The 22388-nt window shown below is 38.0% G+C and overlaps 1 protein-coding gene across 4 annotated transcripts in view; it reads left to right on the top strand.

Moving 5' to 3' along the window:
• LOC140727560 (uncharacterized) overlaps positions 1 to 20522 on the top strand; it is a 53983-nt gene extending 33461 nt beyond the window's left edge. Inside the window, exons 6-12 of one of the 4 annotated variants that reach the window (XM_073045043.1) lie at positions 3870 to 4046; positions 10496 to 10606; positions 12473 to 12589; positions 17867 to 18014; positions 19105 to 19173; positions 19462 to 19577; positions 20303 to 20522. In XM_073045043.1, the coding sequence (XP_072901144.1) occupies positions 3870 to 4046; positions 10496 to 10606; positions 12473 to 12589; positions 17867 to 18014; positions 19105 to 19173; positions 19462 to 19577; positions 20303 to 20467 (903 nt within the window). In that variant the 3' untranslated portion in view covers positions 20468 to 20522. Of the gene's footprint in view, positions 1 to 3866; positions 4047 to 10495; positions 10607 to 12472; positions 12590 to 14745; positions 14865 to 17866; positions 18015 to 19104; positions 19174 to 19461; positions 19578 to 20302 lie in introns of those variants that run through there. The other 3 variants (XM_073045042.1, XM_073045045.1, XM_073045044.1) reach the window with 3 other exon arrangements.
• The last annotated feature ends 1866 nt before the right edge of the window (positions 20523 to 22388 follow it).

Raw genomic sequence — 22388 nt, 5'->3', positions numbered from 1 at the left:
AGAGATAATCACTAGGTTAAAGAGACCTAAAAAGGCAAGGCATAGAATGATACCAAATATAAGCAAATGGGACTATGGTAGATGGGCAAAAATGTTGGCATGGACATGCTGAGTTAAAGTCTGTATTGTAAATCCCTATAACCCTGAGATGATTTGGAGTTGCATGTGTTTGTAAGAACAGTAGAATGTACAGAAAATAGGCCTTAATTTCAACTACAGGGACAAATCCAGTTTTGTCTCTCTATAGGCATGATTGCTATATATTATTCAACACCCATATTTCAACATGCTAACCCTCTCTCTTAATCATCTGGTCAGACTGCATGACCTTGCTGACTCACATTGGCACTTAGTTAAGTTGCATTTTTATTTCAAATCTATTTTCTGTTCTTCCACATCCCTCCCCCCCCCCCCCCCCCCCCCACCCAATACATTATAAACCTATCCTATCTAACCGGTTCCAGCTCGACAACTACCCTGAACATCATCTCACCTCAAAACATAGTTCTGAACTTGGTCATCTTCTGGCAATTAGCTGGAAAGGTTCCCAAGTTCTGGAATTTCCTTCTTAAACCTCAGTCACGCTATCTTCCTATCTGTTCAAAATGCCCTGCCTTAATCGTCTCCTTCAGTGACTTGATCACATTTTCTTTGATAGCACTCATGAACTGCCCTGAGACATTTTACCACATTAAATGTGTTATATAAGGGTAAGTCACTCTTACAAAAGATAATATTATGTGACGGCATCTAGGATAGTGGGAATTGAGAAGTAAGAGTTTTAGTCTGTAGCATTGATCTATTTGAAAGGAAAGAATGAACTCCATAATCAACACTCCTTGGTTTGGAATATTATTCCCTTCAAGACTTGGTTAAACTTAGTTTAAAGGATATTGAGAGAGGAATAACACTCCATAATGCCATTGTAAATCTCTGCCATATTGACAACTCTTCAAAAGAATCTACAGGGCGGGAAGGGGATGATAGGAAGGTACGTTATGCCAGAAACGAATCAGCAATCTCATTTATCTGTATGAATTAGAAAACTACATAAAAGACCTAGCATAAATTGAAAACCTTTAATTAGGGATGACAAAGTAAATGATCAGTAAAAATACACAAAATGCTGGATGAACTCAGCAGGTCAGGCAGCATCTAAAGAGGGGAATAAACAGTTGGCTTTTTAGGCTGAGGCCCTTCCCCTTCATAGTGGCTGCCTGACCTGTTGAGTTCCTCCAGCATTTTGTGTGTGTTTCTCAATATTTCCAGCAACTGCAGAATCTCTTTTGCTTGTAAAAGATCAGTCATAACCTTAATGGAGCAACCTTGAGAGGCCACATCACTTACTTCCCCTATTTCTGACTTCCATATAATTTTCATGAAAAATCTTTTTCCTAACATGTTCATGCTCCTTCAAGCAATAGACCAGCATTAATTGCAGAGGCTTGCTGTTAGATGGGCCTGTCTTTGGCCGTTGGATTTCGTGCATGGAGGGTTGTGCTTAGTGAAAGATGGAGGCTGTGCTGCTCCCTCTACAGGACGATCAGGAACTGCAGGAGGTCAGGCCCAATGGCCTAGAAATACGATTTTCAATGCTGTGGAAGTGAAAATGACCTTTCTCAAGAATGGATTCTCTTGCATTCTCCCCTAATTTCATTGAGCAGTAAGTGATGTTTGTAAGCAAGATGCAACTTCAGGATTAACGCAATCAAATATTACAATTTTCTACAGAATACAATACTACCTTTGGACTAGTAGGAAAATTTGTCCACATTTTCCTAGAATTGACCAGTATTGAGCTGTGTTTTCTTTGTGCATCTCCAGTTGTGCTTCATATGGACTTTTTATCTCTGAACTCCCTACCCTCTTTCCCATATCCTGCTCTGCCAATCCACTGGTTTTAGTCCACCTCCATCAATCAACCCAGACCTAAATACCTGATAACTAACCTACCTAAAAATGTCAACCTTCACTCCCAATATCCACCCATCCTGATCCTCGCACCCACCAATACCTGGCCCCAGTCCTGGGAAATAAGCAAATCCAAAATTATGCTCTTTTACTGATGCACTAATATTTCTGAGTTGAAGGATCTTCTTAAGCAAGAAAACAGAATAAAGGAAAAAGCAAGATAGATTCATTGATTCAATGACAAAATATATAAATTTCACTTACTTGGAGCCTTTAGCTCCCAGTGGAGCATAGGCCATCGCTGACCTCCCATTTCCATCGTCCTCTGAAGTCAATGGTATGGTTTGAGTTCATCAATGTTTCTGTAATCTATTGTATCCACTGTAAAAGGGATTGGTCTACACAACTTCACTGGAGCCCTATTTGCTGGCCTTACCCATTTCTACCTCTTATGACGGGGACATAGGGTTGGACTTAGAGAAGCAAAGCATATAAAGAAAACACAATATAAAGGAGCAAAGACTGGATTAAGAAAGAAAAAGTCAAATATTAAAAAAAATAACGCTACAAAAATGAAAACCTAAAGGTCTGAGGCTCCTAATTTGTAATAGTTTGTTGTCCCAGTAGGATTGACAGATGGGAATCAGAACATCATGTCATTAAAATGGCTTCAAATGACTTGACAACTTCTAGAGTGAGTTTAGCCTGTGCTTATAATGCAAGAACAGGATTTTCAAGTCACTCTGCATTGGAAAAGGAAGCTGATACCAGTGAAACAACAAATACAGCTTCTTAATAATTCGGCTTGGACTAAGAATGAAAGCTTTGTATCTTGGTGACAAAACAAATCACAGTTAGATTGGCTAAAAGCGGGTTGTCTTTAGTCCTTAATAATTTCTAATATTTGAGTTACAATGACCAGAAATTTATATGTTCTTTCTCAATGCAAATTGGACACAAGTTCTGAATTGTAAAGTATTCTCCAATTCTAACAAAGAAGATCAGTCACCTCAGGAATTATTTTCTAATTCTAAGTTTATTCATTGACATTCTTTCTCACTGAACTGTCAATTATGAATAGAAAATAAATAGCTAGTGTCTGTTTCCCATGTAGGGGTGTCTAATGCTAGAGAGTGTAGGTTTCAGTTGAGAGGGAGGAGATTTACAGGGATTCTGTGGGGCAAAAAATTTCACACAAATGGGTTGAATGGCCGGAGGAGGTGGTGGAGGCAGGAACAGTAACAATATTTAAGGTGTATTTTGACAGATACTTAAATGAGTAAGTCATTGGGGGGATTTTGAATTAATTAGTCAAGTGGAATTAGTATGCTTGATGCTTGGCACAGATGCTAAAGGGATTTTTCTATGTACAACTCTATGACTCCATGACCCTAACATCAAACATTTTTAGTCAAGGAGTGAACCCTTTTTGTGGTTATATAACCAAAGTTTGCTGTGTAAAATTTTAATCCGTTATTGAAAATTCACCTTGTGTTGATTCTTCATTTGGAAGAAAACCCCTTGAGCATTTTGAGCTCATATTGTCTGTCATGTTGAAAAATGAAATAAAAACAGAAGGTGCAGCATGCAGTAAGATAGGGTGAAACTGGATTAATATATTCCAGCGTAAATTGTTATAGCAAAATTTTAACCCTCTTTTCCTCCCTCTAACTGAGCAGATGGTGCCTGAGCTGCTAAGTAGGCCAATACTTTCGGCTTTTATATTAAACAATCAATAATTATAATAAACTTCTACACGAACATCATCGGCCCACAGTAATCTGAGAATGTCTCAGTTCGGAGTCAAAATCTAATTCTGATCGTCCTACAAGGTGGGGCTAATCCTAATTCTTCAACCCTGCTGAAATGGAGTTGACATTAGTATCCACATTAGAGTGCCTCTGTTTAGAAGAAGGTTGCTCAATGTGCTGTTTAAATTAGTGTCCCTTTATTAGCAGAATGCCACAGTGAAGCCAACAGCAAAAACCCAGGTGGCTCTAACTAAGGAGTTTCCAGTTTCCTCTGGTTCACAACACAGGAAGAAAGAGGTGCTGAATGGTTATGGAAAATGGGTTCCTGTGGAAAAAAACAGTAAAGAAACAACTGATGATGTCTTTCCAGAAGTCAGTTCTCAGGTGAGAATTCTGCCAGTGGATTTATGCAGTGTGTGATTGGGAGATGCATGCTTCATTTCTTTTTAATGGTTCTCAACAAATCCCAATGAATAGGTGCAAATTTGATTTTTTTAAATTATTGCAGGATAACTTTGAATTTGTTAACTATTTTGTTCTTAGCTTCCAATCACACCTATTGAAAATCTATTATTTCATTGGTAGAATAATGATGTCATTATATTTTGTGTCATTAACCATTAATTAAATTAATCATTAAATGATAGATGCTGTCAGTCAAAGGTTAGAAAGTTGGTTAGAGTTATTACTTCGTCTCTATTTGGCACTGTATTAAGCACTTAAGATATCTGGTTGATGCTCACTTCAAGGCTTCTAAGCTAATAACTCGCCAGCTGGACATTTAAAAAATATTTGTTTATTTTCAGTATTTGGGCATTGCCTGTAAGGCCAACTTCCTAATTTCTCTTCGCAAAGTGGTAGTGAGCCACGTGATTTACTTGGTATTAGTTTATTATTGTAATATGTACGAAGATACAGTGAAAAGTTTGTCTTGCATACAGATTAAATCATTGCAGAGTTCATTCAGTTAGAATAAGGTAGTTCTTCTGATGAAAGTAATCCCATCCCTATACCACAGACCAGAAACTCAGCTGCACCAGCCAGTAAATACCATGATGATAATAAATACCAAGCAGGTCAGAGGCAGGGTATCCTGTAGTGAGTCACTTATGTCCAGTCATTCCAGAGCCTTTCCACTATCCAAAAGGCACAGATCAGCAATCTGACTGAGTACTCACCACTCGCATAATTGTAGGGCCAACAACTCCCAAGAAGATCAACACCATCCAAGACAAGCAGCTTTTTGATTGGCATGCCATCAACTGTCCTAACATTCTTTCTGTCCTTCACTGGTGCACAGTGGCTTTAATATTTACCGCTGAAAAACTTGGACTACAATAACCCCTCCCTCCTATAGCACCTCTCAGACCTACAGCCCCTATTACCAGGAAGGACAAAGGCAGCAGATGCATGGGGACAGCACCACATGAAAGTTCCCTTCCAAGCTGCGCAGTATCCTGACTTGCTGGTATATTGCTGGTCTATTTAAATCCTGGAATGCTCTATCGAACATCGCCATGGGATTACCTTCACCAGAAGAACTACCTTACCCTAGCACAATGCACTGTGTAATTAATGACTGTGTAAACAGATGGTATCTTAAAGAGGCATTTGGGTAGTTACATGGAGGGGAAGGGCTTGGAGGATAATGGGCTGAAAGTTGCAACTGGGACTAGCAGGGAGGATGCTGTGGTCAGTATGGACCAATTGGGCTGAAGGGCTTGTTTCCATGTTGTATTATTCTATGGCAGTGGAGGAACATTGATTCATGATCTGCAAGGGGATATCAGGTGGTATTCAAGAGGTAGTTCCTTACCCACATTTAACCTGAGGCTGTGAAATTTCATAGGGTCAAAAGGTTCAAAAAGTTCAGTTTCATTTATTATCAAAGTTTGTATCCATATACAACTCTGAGATTCGTCTTCTTCAGATAGCCACAAAACAAAGTACATGAAGGTCGTTCAGAGAGTAACATCAAACCCACCCCCCGCACAAAAAAGAATGGTATTCCAATCATCAACACCCAGGTCCCCTTCCGCCGCACAAAATGAAACAAGAACATCGAGCCCAAACCTTCCTCCCCACACACAAACCAGAACAAGAGCATCAACCCCCAAAACCCATCCCCTTGTAGAGCAAAATGGAACTTAATGGGTGAAAAACACAGAATATTAAAACTGTAAGTCTGAGAAAGTCCACAGTTCATAAACACAATAGTCCAATCAATAACCCAGAGCCATGATAACATCTCCTCCGTTAATGAAGAGAGAGACACCACATGAGCTCAGGGGCCTCCCTGCTCACCACAGCGAGCCACACAGTGATAGGCTGCTCACAGACTCCTTCTTGGCAGTGATCAAAAGGAATGCAGTTGGCACTGATCTCTTGCTCGTCTTCTGCATTTGCCTCGATGTCTCAATCTTCCTTGGTGCTTTATTGGCGGTAAAGAATGTTTTAATTCTTTAATAGAGTTAACGGAGTTGAACATAAGCTCATGCCCCGTTTCGAAGTTTCTTTGCCTCAAGGCCGTCCAAGCATGTGATCACTTACCAGAATCCTCTTGAAGATAGCCAAGTGCTGGATCACTCAAACTATCTCCAGACTGTAAATTGCAGGCTCTAACAGTCCCAGAAACATATTTAAGATGAGAAACCTATGTAAAAGAAGTAAAATAGACTATCTGGAAGATGTCAACCGAGGGAGCATTGTATGCTGGTGCCATCTTGACCGGAAGAACTTGAGTTAATATTGAGGACTCCTGGGCTGCTCCCTCCGGCCTGTATACCAGTGAACCACTAACTTTGAAGAATGGACAGGAAATATCCACTGATTGTGATGAAGAGTCTGCAGCATTGTCTACTATCTGTCCTGGTATCCTGTTATAAGCACCTATCACTCTCTGTGTAACAAAAAATCTCACCCCAGACATCTTCTCTAAGATTTCTTCACCTTAAATGTATATCATAAAATATTTGACATTTCTACCCTGGGAAAATGATTCTGACTATCTGCCCCATATATGCCTCCCATAACACTGGACAACAAAGATTTTGCTTTCTGAATACCTTCAGGTGTATCTTATGAACATTGGGCTACTGATCATGAAAATCATCATGAAATTTCCCTATCATGCACCATTTTTTAATAAACTTATGTTTATTATTTCAATTCATAATTCAAATCAATTAAAATGTTGCCTACAATGTAAGCTGGAAAGTTTCCTATCTTGTCCAGGCATGTTTGGGCATGCTTAGACGGAGTGGCTGCTCCATGGCAGGATGGGTTTTAGTAATAATTATTGGGTTCAGGACTGTAAGGATGGAATTTGCTATCACCAGGCACAAAAATTTCTGTGAAGGATTTTGATATTTGAGACAGATAATTCCCAGAATAACTGATGCCAAGATTAAGGAAAGCATTTTTGTTGGTCCACAAATCAAATGGGTCATCAATGACAGGCAACTTGAAGAGTTTCTAGTGGGACCGGAGAAAATCACATGGAAGGCATTCAAGGAAGTTGTTGAAATTTTTCTTGGCATCTACAGAGCACCAAACTAAATGCAGCTGGTTGAAAGCATGTTTCAAGCATATAAAACCATGAAATGCAACATGTCACTAATGATTCATTTTCTGCATTCCCATTTAGACTTCTTCCCTGTAAATCTTGGTGCTGTTAGTGACGAGCATGGTGAAAGGTTTCACCAGGACATTGCGGTCATGGAGAAAAGATACCAGGGCAACTGGAATCCATCAATGTTGACGAATAGTTGTTGGACACTAAGCGAGAAGCCTCAGACACTGAGTACAAATGAAAATCATTAACAAAATATTTTTAACTTAGTTGAACTATTGCAAAGCATCAGCACCATTATGCAACTAAACACATTATATTCAATAAAAGTTAATTTGTTTCTCCAAATTCCTACGTGATACAAGTAGTCTGAAATTATATTTGTGTTCATCTTCAAGAAGTCCATCATAAACAAAAAAAATTCTGAGGAAGCAACACTTCTGAAAAAATTTGTTGTCCTGTGTGTTTATAAACTTTATCAGTTCCGTCCTCAGCCTTTGATTCTCCGAAGAAAACAATCCAAGTTTGTTCAACTACTACTTCTAGCTTATCCAGTTGGAACCAGGTAGCATCTTAGTAAACCTCTCACGCACCCTTTGTGAAGCTTCCACATCCTTCCTGGAATGGGCTGACCAGAACAGCAAACTTTATTCTTAAGTGTGACCTAACCAAAGTTTTACATAGCTGCAACATTACTTTCTTATTCTTATACTCAATACACTGACCAATGAAGGCAAGCATGACTTTATCTACTTGCGTGGCCACTTCTGGGGTGCTATGGAGATGGACCCCAAGATCCCCTCTTACACGTGATTCCTTGAGTGAAGCTATGTCAGATGATTGCTTGACTAGGTGATGCCTAGATGTTGGTGTGGAGGACCTTGCAAGGTCAAATGAGCCATATGGTTGTGTCAGAATACAGACCCTACATTGATGCCAGATGGTCCATACAGTGCTATTCTTTGTTTAAACAAAGTAATGCTGGTACAAGTGAGTTGCTGGCTATTCTATTTCAGATGGCATTGGATATTCAACTACATGAGGTGGACGTGGAGTCATATATTGGCCATACTGGGTAAAGCTGGGAGATTTCCTGAAGGAAATTCGTGAACGAGATGGGGTTTTATAACAACTAGTCTCTTTTCATGAGTATCTTTGTACCTCTGTGCCTCCCTCTGCAGCTGGACCTTCAGCTTCCTATCTGGAAAACCACAATCTGTACGAATTAGGAATAACATTTCCACCTTGCTGACAGTCCACATTGGCGTTTTACAGGGATGTGTACTCAACCCACTGCTCTACCCTTTCTATGCCCGTGACTGTGGCCAACTATAAATTTCCTGATGATACAAGCACTGTAAAATTGACAGAATTTTAGGTGGTGACAAAAGGGAGTACTGGAGCAAGATGTACAGTTACTTGAGTGGTGTCGCAGCAACAATGTTGCACTCAACATCAGCAAGACCAAAGAGCTGGTTGTGGACTTCAGGAAGAGTAAGACGAAGGAACACAAACCAATCCTCTTAGAGGGATCAGAAGTGGAGAGAGTGAGCAGCTTCAAGTTCCTTGGTGTCAATATCTCTGAGGACCTGACTTGGATGCAATATATCAATGCAGCTATAAAGAAGGCTAGACAGGGACTATATTTCATTAGGAGTTTGAGGAGATTTGGTTTGTCAACTAAAACACTTGAAAGCTTCTACAAATATACCTGGAGAGCATTCTGACTGGCTGCATCATCGTCTGGTATTGGGGTGGGGGGCTACTGCACAAGATTGAAATCAGTTGCAAAAACTTGTAAAATTAGTCAGGTTGATCAGAAGTACAAGCTTCTGTAGTATCCAAGACATCTTGAAGGAGCAGTGTCAACCATCAAGGATCCCCACCACCCAGGACATGCCTTCTTCATGATGTTACCATCAGGAAAGAGGTACAGAAGCCTGAAGGCACACACTCAGGTATTTAGAAGCAGCTTCTTCCCCTCTGCTATCCAATTTCTTAATGGACATTGAACCCATGAACACTACCTCACTACTTTTTTATTTTTTGCACAACTTACTTTAACTTAACTATAACTGACATATACATTCTTAATGTTAGTCAGTTTTTATCTGTATTTATTCATCATGTATTTCATTGTACTGCTGCCATAAAGTTAACACATTTCATGACAATGCGGATGATATTAAATCTGATTCTGATCATTGATATGATAGGTTGGTGGCTTTTTCCCTAACAGCAATTATTAATTGAATTTAAATTTCAGAGGCTTCTGGGGAATAACTCTGGTACATTTCTGTAGATTACCAGTCATTGAGTCGTTCAGTAATATATGAAAACAATCCCTTCAGTCCAACGTGTCCATGCTGAACAAGATGTCTACTTAAGTTAGTCCCATTTGTCCACATTTGGCACATATCCCTCAAATCTTTCCTATCCATGCACCTGACTGAATAACTTTTAAATGTTGTTATGTGTTGTTTGTGGTAAGAACCTTTACCACACCCTCTGGCAGCTTGTTTCATATACCCATCACCTTCTGTGTGAAGAGGTTGATCCTCAGATGTCTTCTCACTTAACCTATGCTCTATATTTTTGATTCTCTTTTTCCTGGGAAAAATATTGTATATATTCATTCTATGTATCTATGCCTCTTGTGATTTTCTATGTTTCTTATGTTCCAAAAAAGAACCTAGCCTGCCCAAATTCTCTCTATAACTCAGGTCATCAGGTCCTGGCAATAGCTTAGTAGTAGCGTGACACTGCTCGGGAGATCGGAATCCAGAGTTAAATTCTGGTGTCCTCTGTAAGGAAATTTGTATGTTCCTTTCTGTGTCCACATGGGTTTCCTCCAGGTGCTCCACTTCCCTCCCACAGTCCAAAGATGCACCAGTTAGTAGGTTAATTGGTCATTGTAAATTGTCCTATGATAAGGCTAGGGTTAAATCAGTGAGTTGCTGGGTGGTGCAGCTATAAGGGTCTGAGGGGCCTGTTCTACGCTGTATTTATGAATAAAAAATTATCTTTTAAATATTTTGTGCACTCTTTCGTTTAATGGCATCTTTCCTATCTCCACAGTAGAGTCATACAACATGGAAACCATTCTGGTAACATAAACTGCTGTGCCATTGTCAAATAATCGAATGTGGGCTGTTCAGATTTCAATAAAGAGCCAAGAAACAAAGACTAAAATTGTTTGAAGAAGAAAATGCTCTGCAGTTTATATCTCTCCAAATAGAAATGTTAGCATTTTGTGTTCTAGGTTGTGGATATCTCTGCAACAATGAGTGAGAGAGCAGCGGCACAGAAACGTCTTGTTAAGAATCCGTATGACGTGGAAGCAATGTCAATGATACTCAGAGCACAGGAACAGGTAAGTGGGAAATGGTCTGGGGAATGGTGCTCTCTTTCTTTCTGAAATGAGTGTTTGGGACTGTCCAGGAGTTTGTGTGGTTGTCTGAAATCTTGACTGATATTCCACTGCAGGGTGTATACTACATTGTAAATCACCAGAAAAGCTCTCCGTGCCGCTGTTGGAAGAAGAGTAGAATTCCTCTCATGGCCTGATCCTCATCCCTCACTCATTTAGCACCATTAGGTCATTCATCTAATTGAGTATCTTACCATGAATCCCTGGTCACTACTTTCTCATTTGTTTACTGTGAAGTGTTTGATAGTATTTTTGAAAGACATGATATCTAAATGTTAACCTTTTTGTTTTCTACTGAGCTTTTGCATTGTCATTGTCATTCCTTGCAGCTTCAACTTCAAAGCAATTTTATCCTTCCACTATTCACTCACTTTTAATTATGTTTTAACAGTTTATTTTTTGTCTCCTAAATTTCCCTTTCTCGATTCTATTTTCTTCTGAGGAATGCTCTATGCTTGCAGGTCATCCTTGGGACCTTGCCTAAGAAGTAATCTCACATATTCAATTCTTTACAGCAAGTGTTGCCAAATAGTTGACTAAGATTACAAAGTTATTATCCACCCACCACATTAATGTTCAATGAACAACCATCTGAACTGACAGTTCTTACAGTAGTTTTTGTTTGAATCTGAAATTAGAAGCCTTTCTTAATGTAAATGCAAATATAATTTTAATTGATGACTGGCTTAAACAAATTTTTTTCTAAGTTGTAATTAGATAGTATAAAACATAAGTTTAGAAGAGTTCTCTCCGGCTGCTGCTTCATGTTGTAAAAGGTGTGTAATGGATGACAATTCTATTGTAAGTTGCATTGGGAGTAGATGCATAGAGTGGGTATGTAGCTTCTCAGGTTCAGAATAACCATTAAACTGGGCAGCATTTGTATTTTTATTTTTTGCTGAACGGCAGATACTCTTAGCTCCTGCTGTCTGGGATCATCGTACAACACACAGTCGTTGTAAGGCGATGTACGCATATCAATAAGCATATATGTACTATACATCAATAAGTATTGATAAGGTCGCAATACATCTTTCTAACCTCTGCAGAAAATCTTCTGTTATAATGGATGAAGGTATAACCACTCAGCATTAAAATTTAGCTAATGCAAATTGATTCTCTCCAAGGGATGTTTTTATGTGGAGCATAATCATTTTTAGTTTTTAGTTTGGATAGCCCGTGTCCCACCTCCTAGATGATTCTTGCATACTCACATACTCAAAATGCTTTATTCGTATAGGAGCTTCATTCTGTTTAAAACTGAATTAATTGTATTAATACTGCCAGTTTTGTTATTAAAATATTTGATTCAAATAATTGAATATCTTTGTTAAGGGTGAATTCCAATTCAAAATCTTCATATTTGAAGATGGTTTAGAAAAAATGACTATAGATAGATTTTAGGACAATGAACAAGGAAACTGCTTCAATCAGACAACAAGGCTGTGTATTTCACTTTCATGGTGATTTGTTGAAACAGGAACCATACTAATATTCAATATTGGTATGATAGCTGAATGGAGTAAAAGCAATCGAAAGATTGTAGGCCAGGTGGGAGATAAACGCAGCACAGTTAGGTTGAGTCAAATTGATTGCCTCTGTGTTGGAACATCTGTGCTTATCTTCTGTAGACGGGTGGGTCCGAGCAGCCTATCTTAGTTGGAGTAAATGTAATATTGTTAGCCCTCTAGACTGACAACATATTGATAGATTTTGAATGTTTATGTCTTCAAGTTATTTTGATGTAATTGGATTTCAACCAAGTATTCAATGGTTTAATGTGGTTTCAATATATTTTATTTTTGTCAGATTGATGTGTGGGCTCAGGCAAACTCTCTGCCTGGTCAGTTCACAGGTAGTACTGGAGCACAAGTCTTGACCTATGACGAATTAACACATAGTGGTCCTCAAGCCTGGATCAGGAAGGTAATGGACATAGTTGTGGATATCTTATTATTACCAGCTTTGAAGTATTTGAAGTAGAAAATTCTACAACAGTTTAAGAGTGTGTTATGGGTCAGTAAGGGCGAGGTGCAGAAGAATCTTGTATTGACATTGCCCACTTCATTTTTCTCTTTAAAAAGAGTTGATTTCTCTTCTCTAAGTGGCTGCTGATCTCAATCAAATCTTAAGTACTTGAAAAAGAAGAGTTCTTCCTGCTCATTTTATATTGATTGACATTCTGCATTAAATGGTGCTGTTTTTTATGTGCATCCTACATAGAATATGACCTACAGATAGAGCTCTCTGTAGACATCATTTGCTTTGCATGAGGTTATTCTGGCAAAAGTAAAAGAGGAAATAGTTGACTAATAGAGAAAATATGTTGTTATGAGTGGAAAGCTGCTCTCATAGTTTGCCTCAATTTTGAGACCTCTTGGACTGGGTTGAAGCACTTGGTTCCACTGCATTTGATTCTTGCAAGTATTCTAAGACACCTTGCAATATTTAAGACAGGCTGTGCAGAAATGGGTAATAAAATGAAAGACAGTGTTAAATGGTAAATGCATTTGAGTCCTGGATTAAATGTCTTATTTGAATAGCCAGGACTTCTGAGGATTTTGGTAAGAATCCTTAGAAGGGAAAAGATGAAACTTGGCATATTACTTGCAATGTTATTATTTACTGCTTCAAAATTGATATTAATCAGAACCATTAGGTAAAACTTAAAGGATTTTTAAAATCATAGTTAATGTTATGATATCCTGGGCCATTCATAAAATTACAGGGTTTTAAAGCTCTCTTTAGCCTAACCAAATGTTTTTTTTAACTTAAGTATCAGTAGGATACAATACTGGCAGCACAAGTTGCTTTCAGTCTAAACAAGACAGAAATAGTAAAAGGAAGTAATGCTTTGCATTTCTGTATTTCTTTTACAAAATGTTGAATGATTTATGGTTCATGTTTCACTTCTGTCGTCAATTCATTTGAGGAAAAAAAACTAATGTCTGTTTCAGTTTATGTTCAGTGGTGTATCCAGTTCACAAACAAGAGATGCAGTTATGCAAAGAGAATTTAACTGAATTAGTCTGAATCCAAATTGGTATGAAACAGTGTTTCATATATCTTTTGTTTTAAGTATACCATGAATGTGTAAAAAAAACTTTTGCCTTTTAAATTTATACCATTTGGCAGAAATCATTAGTGCATTTGATGGCCATGGGAAATTGTCAAGGATTTTGTTTCCCTCCCATTCTTAACAAATTCTATTTTGAATTTCATGGTTCAACTCCCAGAAATATGTGAGGCTTGGTAATTTGTGCCTTGTCTGCTGCTCTCTTACCTCATTTGCATCACTTACCTCTACTTTCGAATTCTGCATTTTTAATTCTTTCTCCACTTTCAGGATCCTACCTTGAGCAGTGTTAAGGGTTGGGTAAAATGGCAAGGATATTCCAAGCTGCTTTGTTCAATGTTTGTAAGGCTATCAAACATCCAGACAATCTCCGTGAAGTTTAAGGTTCTTCATTAAGGGCACTTTTCACCTTCCCATCCATCTCAGTAACCAGAACTGAAATGCTTTTTTGCCTGAAGTAGCTCCATGAACTAAAATCTAGTTAACAAGGATATCTGGTATCCTTATGCTTTGATAGTTAAATCTCATAAATTATTAAGTTGTGGAGATTTAAGCTGACATGAACTCTTAATCACCCCTTGCTCTGAAAGTGCTTTGACTTTTTAAATACAAGCATAAATCTCCCTGAATGTATTATGACAAATCCTATTTGCATATTTAGAAGGTTTCTGAACACTAAGTTTGTCTTTCTCAGGAACATTATATTCTAGGTGTTGCAAATAATTTTGAATAAAACTTCTTGTTTTCAATACCCAAGTTTGATTGTGAAACATCTATGAGCGAGATTTTATGTCATTAGTAATTATATACTGGGTTAATGAATTCCAGACCTTGATAGTTGAAAATATGGAAAGAAAATACTTTGTAATAAATTCTTTGCTTTAGATCTCTTTTCTATGTAAGTTGTGTGCAGTCCATAACGTAGTGAAATTGGATTTGTGAACTGAATACATATTGAAAATACTGAAACAGATGTTGATGATAAAAAAATTCTATCATTGCAAAGCAGGTACAAAAGCAGGACGGAACCCTGGGCGACATTGGCTGGGGTTTGTATCATTCTCTGCATGGTTGCCTCTTTCTTTTGTGAGGTTCCTGGAAAATCAGGGCAAGAAGGAAACAGAAGTAAGTAAACCCATCCAGGTTTTTGGGAGGAGTCTCCTGGTATTCAACATCCTTGGTTTATTTGAAGAGCTACTCTGTTTAGACAGTTTTTGCATGTGTTCCAATATGTTATTAAAGAAACAGTTTTAAAGTTTCAAATCTTCTTACTCATTGTAATGAAAATTTATTTAAATTTTATGGTTTGCTTTAATAAAAAGTCACATATGTATGAAAACAGTTAAAAGGTTAATTAAATCATTTACTAAATAAATTGATTCTTAATTTCAGTCCTTTAATGAGTTTTATCTTTTTACATATGGAGCTCTTGCAAAAGTTTTTAAATTTAAAAGCAATGACCTTACTGAAGTAAATTATATTTGCATGGTTTAACATTTTAATTAGATTTTGCTGTTTTACCTTTCCCTGCACTGGAAATGATGGAAATGCCTATTTGTAAATGTGTTTACTGTGGTGTAACACATTTGTCAGAGGTGGGCCTCAAAACCATTGTGTGTGTGGGAGGGGGGCTTCTTTATGTTTGGAAACTCATTAAAAGTTAATAATAGCTTTCACTGTAGCTGAAGTAAAAGCAACAGTACAGTACAGATATTAGATGGATAACTAATATCTTCTTGGGCAAGATAATTTTTAATTATAGAATTCAGGGTATCATCTTGATATTGAAGGCAATGGGACATTATATCACCCCCCCTAAATCTTTAAGAACAATGAAACTTGTTCAAACTTGAATTCTTTATAGAGTTACAAGGTTTGCCTTTTACCGCAATTTAGCTCTTATACTAACCGTTAAAATTGTACATCTGACTGCAGGATTACATTCCCTTTGAGGTATTAATTGTCCTTTACCTCTACAAACTAGTAGGCAGAGAGGAAGGGCAGAGAAAGGTGATGGTTCATGATTGAACTCTGAACATCGGCCTCACGGTATGCAGATCATTTGCCAATTAAATCCTTTTAGCTGTCTTGTTGTCATGGGCAACCTAACATAATGTCACATGTAGGAAATACTTCACACTTGTTCCATTGTATCAGCCTCTGCAGAATCCTTGCTCTCCATCTCAAATGTCTTCCCCGTTATACAACACGTTACAGGATAAACTAGCCCTGTTATGATTATGCATCTCTGTATGAGATATAAATAAATTCTTGGATCAACAAGTTTATGGATAACACTAAGATTTGGGGCATAGTGGACAATGAGGAAGGCTGTCAAAGCTTGCAGCGTGATTGGACCAGCTGGAAAAACGGGCTGAAAAGAATGACTGATGGAATTTGATGCGGACAAGTGTGAGGTGTTGCGCTTTGGGAAGACAAACCAGGGTAGGTCTTGCACAATGAATGGCAAGGCACAGAGGAGTGTGGTAGAGTAAAGGGATCTGGGAGTGCATATCCATAACTCCTTGAAAGTAGCGTCACAGGTAAATAGGATTGTAAAGGGAACTTCTGGCACAATGACCTTTATAAATCTGAGTACTGAGTGCAGGAGTTGGGATGTTATGCTGAATTTGAATAAGATGTTGGTGAGGCCAGATTTGGTGTCTTGTGTGCAGTTCTAGTCACCTACCTACAGGAAAGACATCAGTAAGGTTGAAAGAATACAGAGAAAATTTACAAGGCTGTTGCTGGGATTTCAAGACCTGAGTTACATGGAAAGGTTGAATAGGTTATCACTTTATTCCCTGGAGCATGGGAGAATGAGGGGAGATTTTATGGAAGTATACAAAATTATGAGGTGTTGAGATACAGTAAATGAAAACAAGCTTATTTTAGTGAGGTCAAGTGTGACTAGAACTAGAGGTCTATCATTTAAGGGTAAAATGTGAAATGTTTAAGAGAAGCCTGAGAGGGGAGCTTCTTCACTTAGAGGGTGGTGAGAGGTGCCAGTGGAAGTAGTGGATGCTGGTGTCATTGCAACATTATAGAGAAGTTTGGAAAAATACATGATGGGAGAGTATTGTTCAGGTATGGATTAATGGGACTAGGCTGAATAATAGTTCAGCATGGATTAGATGGGCCAAAGGGCCTGTTTCTGTGCTGTTCTGCTTTATTACTCTATGGCTCTAAAAAAAAGTCCAGATATTCTTTTTCAATATTTCTCAGGTGTGGGTTTGGAGCATCTCAACTCACATCTGAGGAAGATGAGTCTGAATCAGGAAGATTTGAGACAAGTACCTGTTCCAAGCAATTCCAGACTGCACATTTTCCACCACCTGCAACCTACACAGTGACTTTGCATATTTTAGACAAATTTATTTTCATATTTTATTTGGCCAATGAAAGGCTTTTTTATTGTTACAAAGCATTGATTAGGCACTGCACAAAATTCAAAATACTGACCACCAAGGACTGATTGGCTGACTGATACAGGAACAGGCAGAGAATTGTGGGATATAGACTATGTACAGGCAGATGTGCAGTTTAATTTAGCATTTTGTGGTGAAGGGCATATTCTTTTCTATATAAGCTTAAATGAATCATTCCAACATCATTTAATGCAATGAATTCACACTATTACCAAATGTTCAGCTTTGCAGCTTTTATGATACACTCCACTCAAGACCACTAATATCCAAAACTGTTCATTTTATACAAGCGCTGACCATGTTTCTTGCTCACATTAATTTGTCCCTTTTTGAGCTATCCTCTTATTGCTTGTTGACCTTTAGTTGTAAGCAATTCTGATCATTTGTTACCAAGTTTGCAGTCTCTTTTACTTTCATAATATTCCAAGTTAAATATTAAATTAATTTCATTCTGAGACCCACTCTGAGTAATCTCTCACCCACATTCCTTTCCAATTATGACTATGCTGTGCAGTCTTTTTGAAGCATGTTTCTTGAAAGTTCTTGTTACTTAAACAATGACTTATTTACAATTGTAATTTGGATTTATATTTTAAGATGTATTATGTAATAATGCATTCCAGAAATTGCAAATTGTGTTGATCAGTGTAGCTGTAAAAGGCTACTTTGACCTCTGTCTACATGTCTACTTACGAACAGGATCAGTTCCTGAAAGCTGCACCTTTAACTGGAGGAATGGGAGCACAATTGATGCAGAAAATGGGATGGAGAGAAGGCGAAGGACTGGGGAAAAACAAAAATGGACCAGTAGAACCTATTGTTGTTGACTTCAAGACTGACCGTAAAGGTGAAGATGCGTTGTGGCTTTAGCTCAATATAGCACGGAGTAGCATTACAGCAACAACCCCTCAACTAATGTTAATGTCAGTTTTCTATGTTAATCATTAAGATTGATGTCACTAGTGTGATAAATCAGGTGTGTGGTTTCCACAATGTTTATGTATTCAGAAAATAGATTGAAATATTTACGGTCAGTTTCGACTTAACGTGTGCTCCTAGTAGAGAGAGCATTGGCTTTGGGTCAAGTGAGGAGTGGGGTCAAAATTTGGCATGTTGGTGGGGAGGGAGTGGATCAGCTGAAAAAGATTTGAGAAGCCATGTAATATGAACATAGTCCATCTCTGCTGGCATCAACTTTTCTGTGCCGGTTCCCTATAACCCTTAGTTCCTTAATCTTTCAAATATTTATTTCCATCTAATGATCTGTTCTCCCCCACCCTCCAGAGGAAAGAACTCAAGAGAATTCTGTTGTGCTGTAAAATTTAGTTTACATTATCTGCCACAGCCTGTCACTGTACTTTGTCAATTTCCTGCGCCACCTCTTTCTAATCTTCTCAAGTTATTAACTATCCTGTTAGCTTCCTCCAGTTTAAAGCAAAGACTACAATCCTGTTTATGCAATTTGACAAGACACTGGTCCCAATATTCTGCGATAAACCTCTTGGTGATTCCATGCTTAACTGGAGAACATTTCAGAATCTGGAATACAGTGCTAGGGAAGCAGAGAGAGCAAAAGGGGGCTGGATATCTTCTTGAAAGGGAAACAAGATGCCAGGCTGTGAGGAAGATAGGGGAATGGGTCTGGCTGGTTTGCTCTAGCACAATGATGGCACAGACTCAGTAAACAAAATGTCCTTCTATATGCTGTAGCCTTTCTGCAATTTTATTCCAAGACAGATTTTCATCTCCAACAAATCATTGTGAGCATGGCCGAGGATTTGCTTCTTTTAATAAGCTCTCCATCATTTAGTAGGTGAAGACTTTTTTGAAACTCAGCTTAATGTTTCAAATGCTTGGCCATGATCTGATAAAATAATGGCATTTTTAACTTTATATCACAATGTTATTTACTTGTATCCAACATTTATACCATTTAGGTCTGGTTGCAGAAGGAGAGAAAACGCAGAAGAAATTTGGAAATTTCCCCATAATGAAGGTCTTGTCAGGTACAAGTACACAGCCACAGTGTCATTCATCAAATCTTTATATTTTGCTGCTGACTTTAGGTGGTAGCTCCTCAACCAGAATATTACAAACTATCAGTAATTTTCTTAGTAACACTTTTACAAAAATTACATAATGCAGAATACTGAGCTATATTGCTTGTTTTTTTTTTTGTTTCCTTGGATGTTTATAAAAACCTTTTGGATTTAGTCATTGCTTTAATTACAAATTGTTAAATTTTGGTTGCCTGCATTTTATGACAAATTGCTATTACTTTGTTTGATCCTTAGGAAAACACCCAGTTTCTGCTTTGATAGAAATTTGTAACAAGAGAAAATGGCCACCACCTAAATTTTTGATGGTTTGTGACAGTGGCCCAGATCACTGTAAACATTTTCTGTTCAAGGTGAGGAAAGTCATTATTTAATTCATTATTAGCCATATTTTCTGAAGCACATTAATTTGTTATTTACACAATAAATCTAATAGTTGTAAGATTCAATCAAACATATGCTTTTGGATTAGGTAGTAGATTCCAAGTAATGACATAACATTTCTTCCAGGCAGGATTACCAATCTGGAGAATCTTGGAATTAGTATGTGTTTCAACTGTTTTGACCCTTATACACTTTTAGGGACAAGGTTCAGTCGAAATTGAATACAAATTCTAAAGTACAAAACTTATTCAGGAAAGGCTAACTAAAATTAAACGTGGTAACATCAGTACAAAAGTTGGAATGGTGGAAGTCAGAGCAAAGGAAATTAAACATCTTATTATTTTTGTGATTTTTTTCTCGTGTTTTCCTATAGTATATAAAAATAAGTGCCATCGTATTAAAATGTGCTTGTAATCATCTTCACAGTTTCATGACATGAACAGAATAGAATTAACATTTGAAATGAGCTAGGTGGTGAGCAAAGATGAAGCAACATTATACTAGACACCAAGGTTTGGACTGTATATAAATCTTTATTAAATTTTGCCATGTGTAAACAACTGCATCCTTGCAACCATTTGTTAGTGTAAATATTTTATGTAAGCTAAATATTTAATATTCTGAAATAAATTGAAAAATATGGTGAGCCTATGACTATTGCATTTACAGAAGATGATATGCATTTTTGTGACAGGTGATGATCAATGGCACAGAATACAAACCCAGCCTTGCTAGTCCCAATAAGAAGCATGCAAAAGCCTCAGCAGCCACCATTGCTCTACAGGCCATAGGACTTGTTCCAAAAGAAGGTGCTACTTCAGCCACAAGTTCTAAGAATGCCCCAGATGACCCTCCATAAATTACTTTGAAAATTGTTCAGCAATTCTGTAAATAAAGTTTTATTATACTATCAATTACTTGATGATTATTTTGAAAGCAACTTTTTCATGCTCTGTTAAATGGTTTTAACGATGGTATCTGGTTCCTACTCAGGCAGAGTCATTCTGGGCTTAGCCCCCTGCCCATATTCCTTATCCATCTGAACTTTTTCTTGGAGAGTTGGATGAGCATATGTAGCTCAGCACAGGCTACAGGCACTTACCCGGAGGCTCCATCCCTTGAATGATTCGAGAGCTTGCCAGTTTTCAAAAGCTTAAGTATTTTTAAATGCCTAATAGCAAAACATTTAAAAGATAAAATTTTAAAACACTTGAAAAAATACTAGGCATTAATTTGACTTTCTCAGATGTTACCAGTTGCCTCGTATACAAGCACTCACTGTCACTGCCATGAAGCAGGGCACTATAATCAAAGTACACCTCTTTAACCTGCTACAGTTCAGCTTCTGGGTTTAACATAGAATATCAGACAACTAGCAATCCAGTAATCTGAGATACTGAGTTGCAAATAAATGATAGCTAGAGGTCCCCCTTTCAACCTGCCTGTACCTGTAAATATAATGTTGGCCAAAATTAAGAGTAGTCAGTAGGTTTGCAAACATTTTCTGTAAAATGGAATCAGAATTAGAATCAGGTTTATTATCACCAGCATGTGACGTGAAATTGGTTAACTTAGCAGCAGCAATTCAATGCAATACATAACCTAGCAGAGAAAATAAAAACAAGAAAATCAATTATGTACATTGAATTAGATTTTTTTTAAATGTGCAAAAACAGATACTGTATATTAAAAAATGTAGTGTCCAAAGATTCAATGTCCATTTAGGAATCAGATGGCGGAGGGGAAGCTGTTTATAAATCGTTGAGTGTGCCTTCAGGCTTCTGTACCTCCTACCTGATGGTAGCAGTGAGAGAAGGGCATGCCCTGGGTGCTGGAGGTCCTTAATAATGAATGCTGCCTTTCTGAGACACCGCTCCCTGAAGATGTCCTGGATAGTTTGTAGGCTAGTACCCAAGATGGAACTGACTAGATTTACAACCTTCTGCAGCTTCTTTCGGTCCTGTGCAGTAGCCCCTCCATAAAAGACAGTGATGCAGCCTGTCAGAATGCTCTCCACGGTGCAACTATAGAAGTTTTTGAGCGTATTTGTTGACTGCCAATCTCTTCCAACTCCTAATAAAGTATAGCTGCTATCTTACCTTCTTTATAACTACATCAATATGTTAGGACCAGGTTAGATCCTCAGAGATCTTGACACCCAGGAACTTGAAGCTGCTCACTTTCTACACTTCTGATCCCTCTATGAGGATTGGTATGTGTTCCTTCGTCTTACCCTTCCTGAAGGATCTTTGCTTATTCTACCAAGATTACGAAACTAATCTAGACTGATATCGGTGAAATTTTGTCAACTTCATCTTTCTTTGAATGCTTCTAAAGTTACACCAGTTTTGATCAACCTCCATAAAGAGGTTGAGCACAGTTGACTGGCCAATCATAGGCACCGTAATCCAAGATAGAAGTCTTAAGCTTTGAGATAGAGTATACACAATGGGCCAAGGACATAGGGTAACAGAGGAAATGAAACAGATTGACATTCGGAAGGAAACGGTGATGAGAAGACTGATGGGACTGAAGGCTGACAAATCCCCAGGTCCAGATGGTCTGCACCCTAGGGTACTAAAGGAGGTGGCTCTGGAAATTGCGGATGCATTGGTAATCATTTTCCAATGTTCCTTAGATTCAGGATCAGTTCCTGAGGATTGGAGAATGGCTAATGTTATCCCACTTTTTAAGAAAGGAGGGAGGGAGAAAACAGAGAACTATCGACCTGTCAGCCTGACATCGGTGGTGGGAAAGATGCTAGAGTCCATTATTAAGGA

Source organism: Hemitrygon akajei, chromosome 5, assembly GCF_048418815.1.
Source record: "Hemitrygon akajei chromosome 5, sHemAka1.3, whole genome shotgun sequence".
Taxonomy (NCBI): Eukaryota; Metazoa; Chordata; class Chondrichthyes; order Myliobatiformes; family Dasyatidae; genus Hemitrygon; species Hemitrygon akajei.
This window is presented reverse-complemented; position numbering and strand designations above follow the sequence as displayed.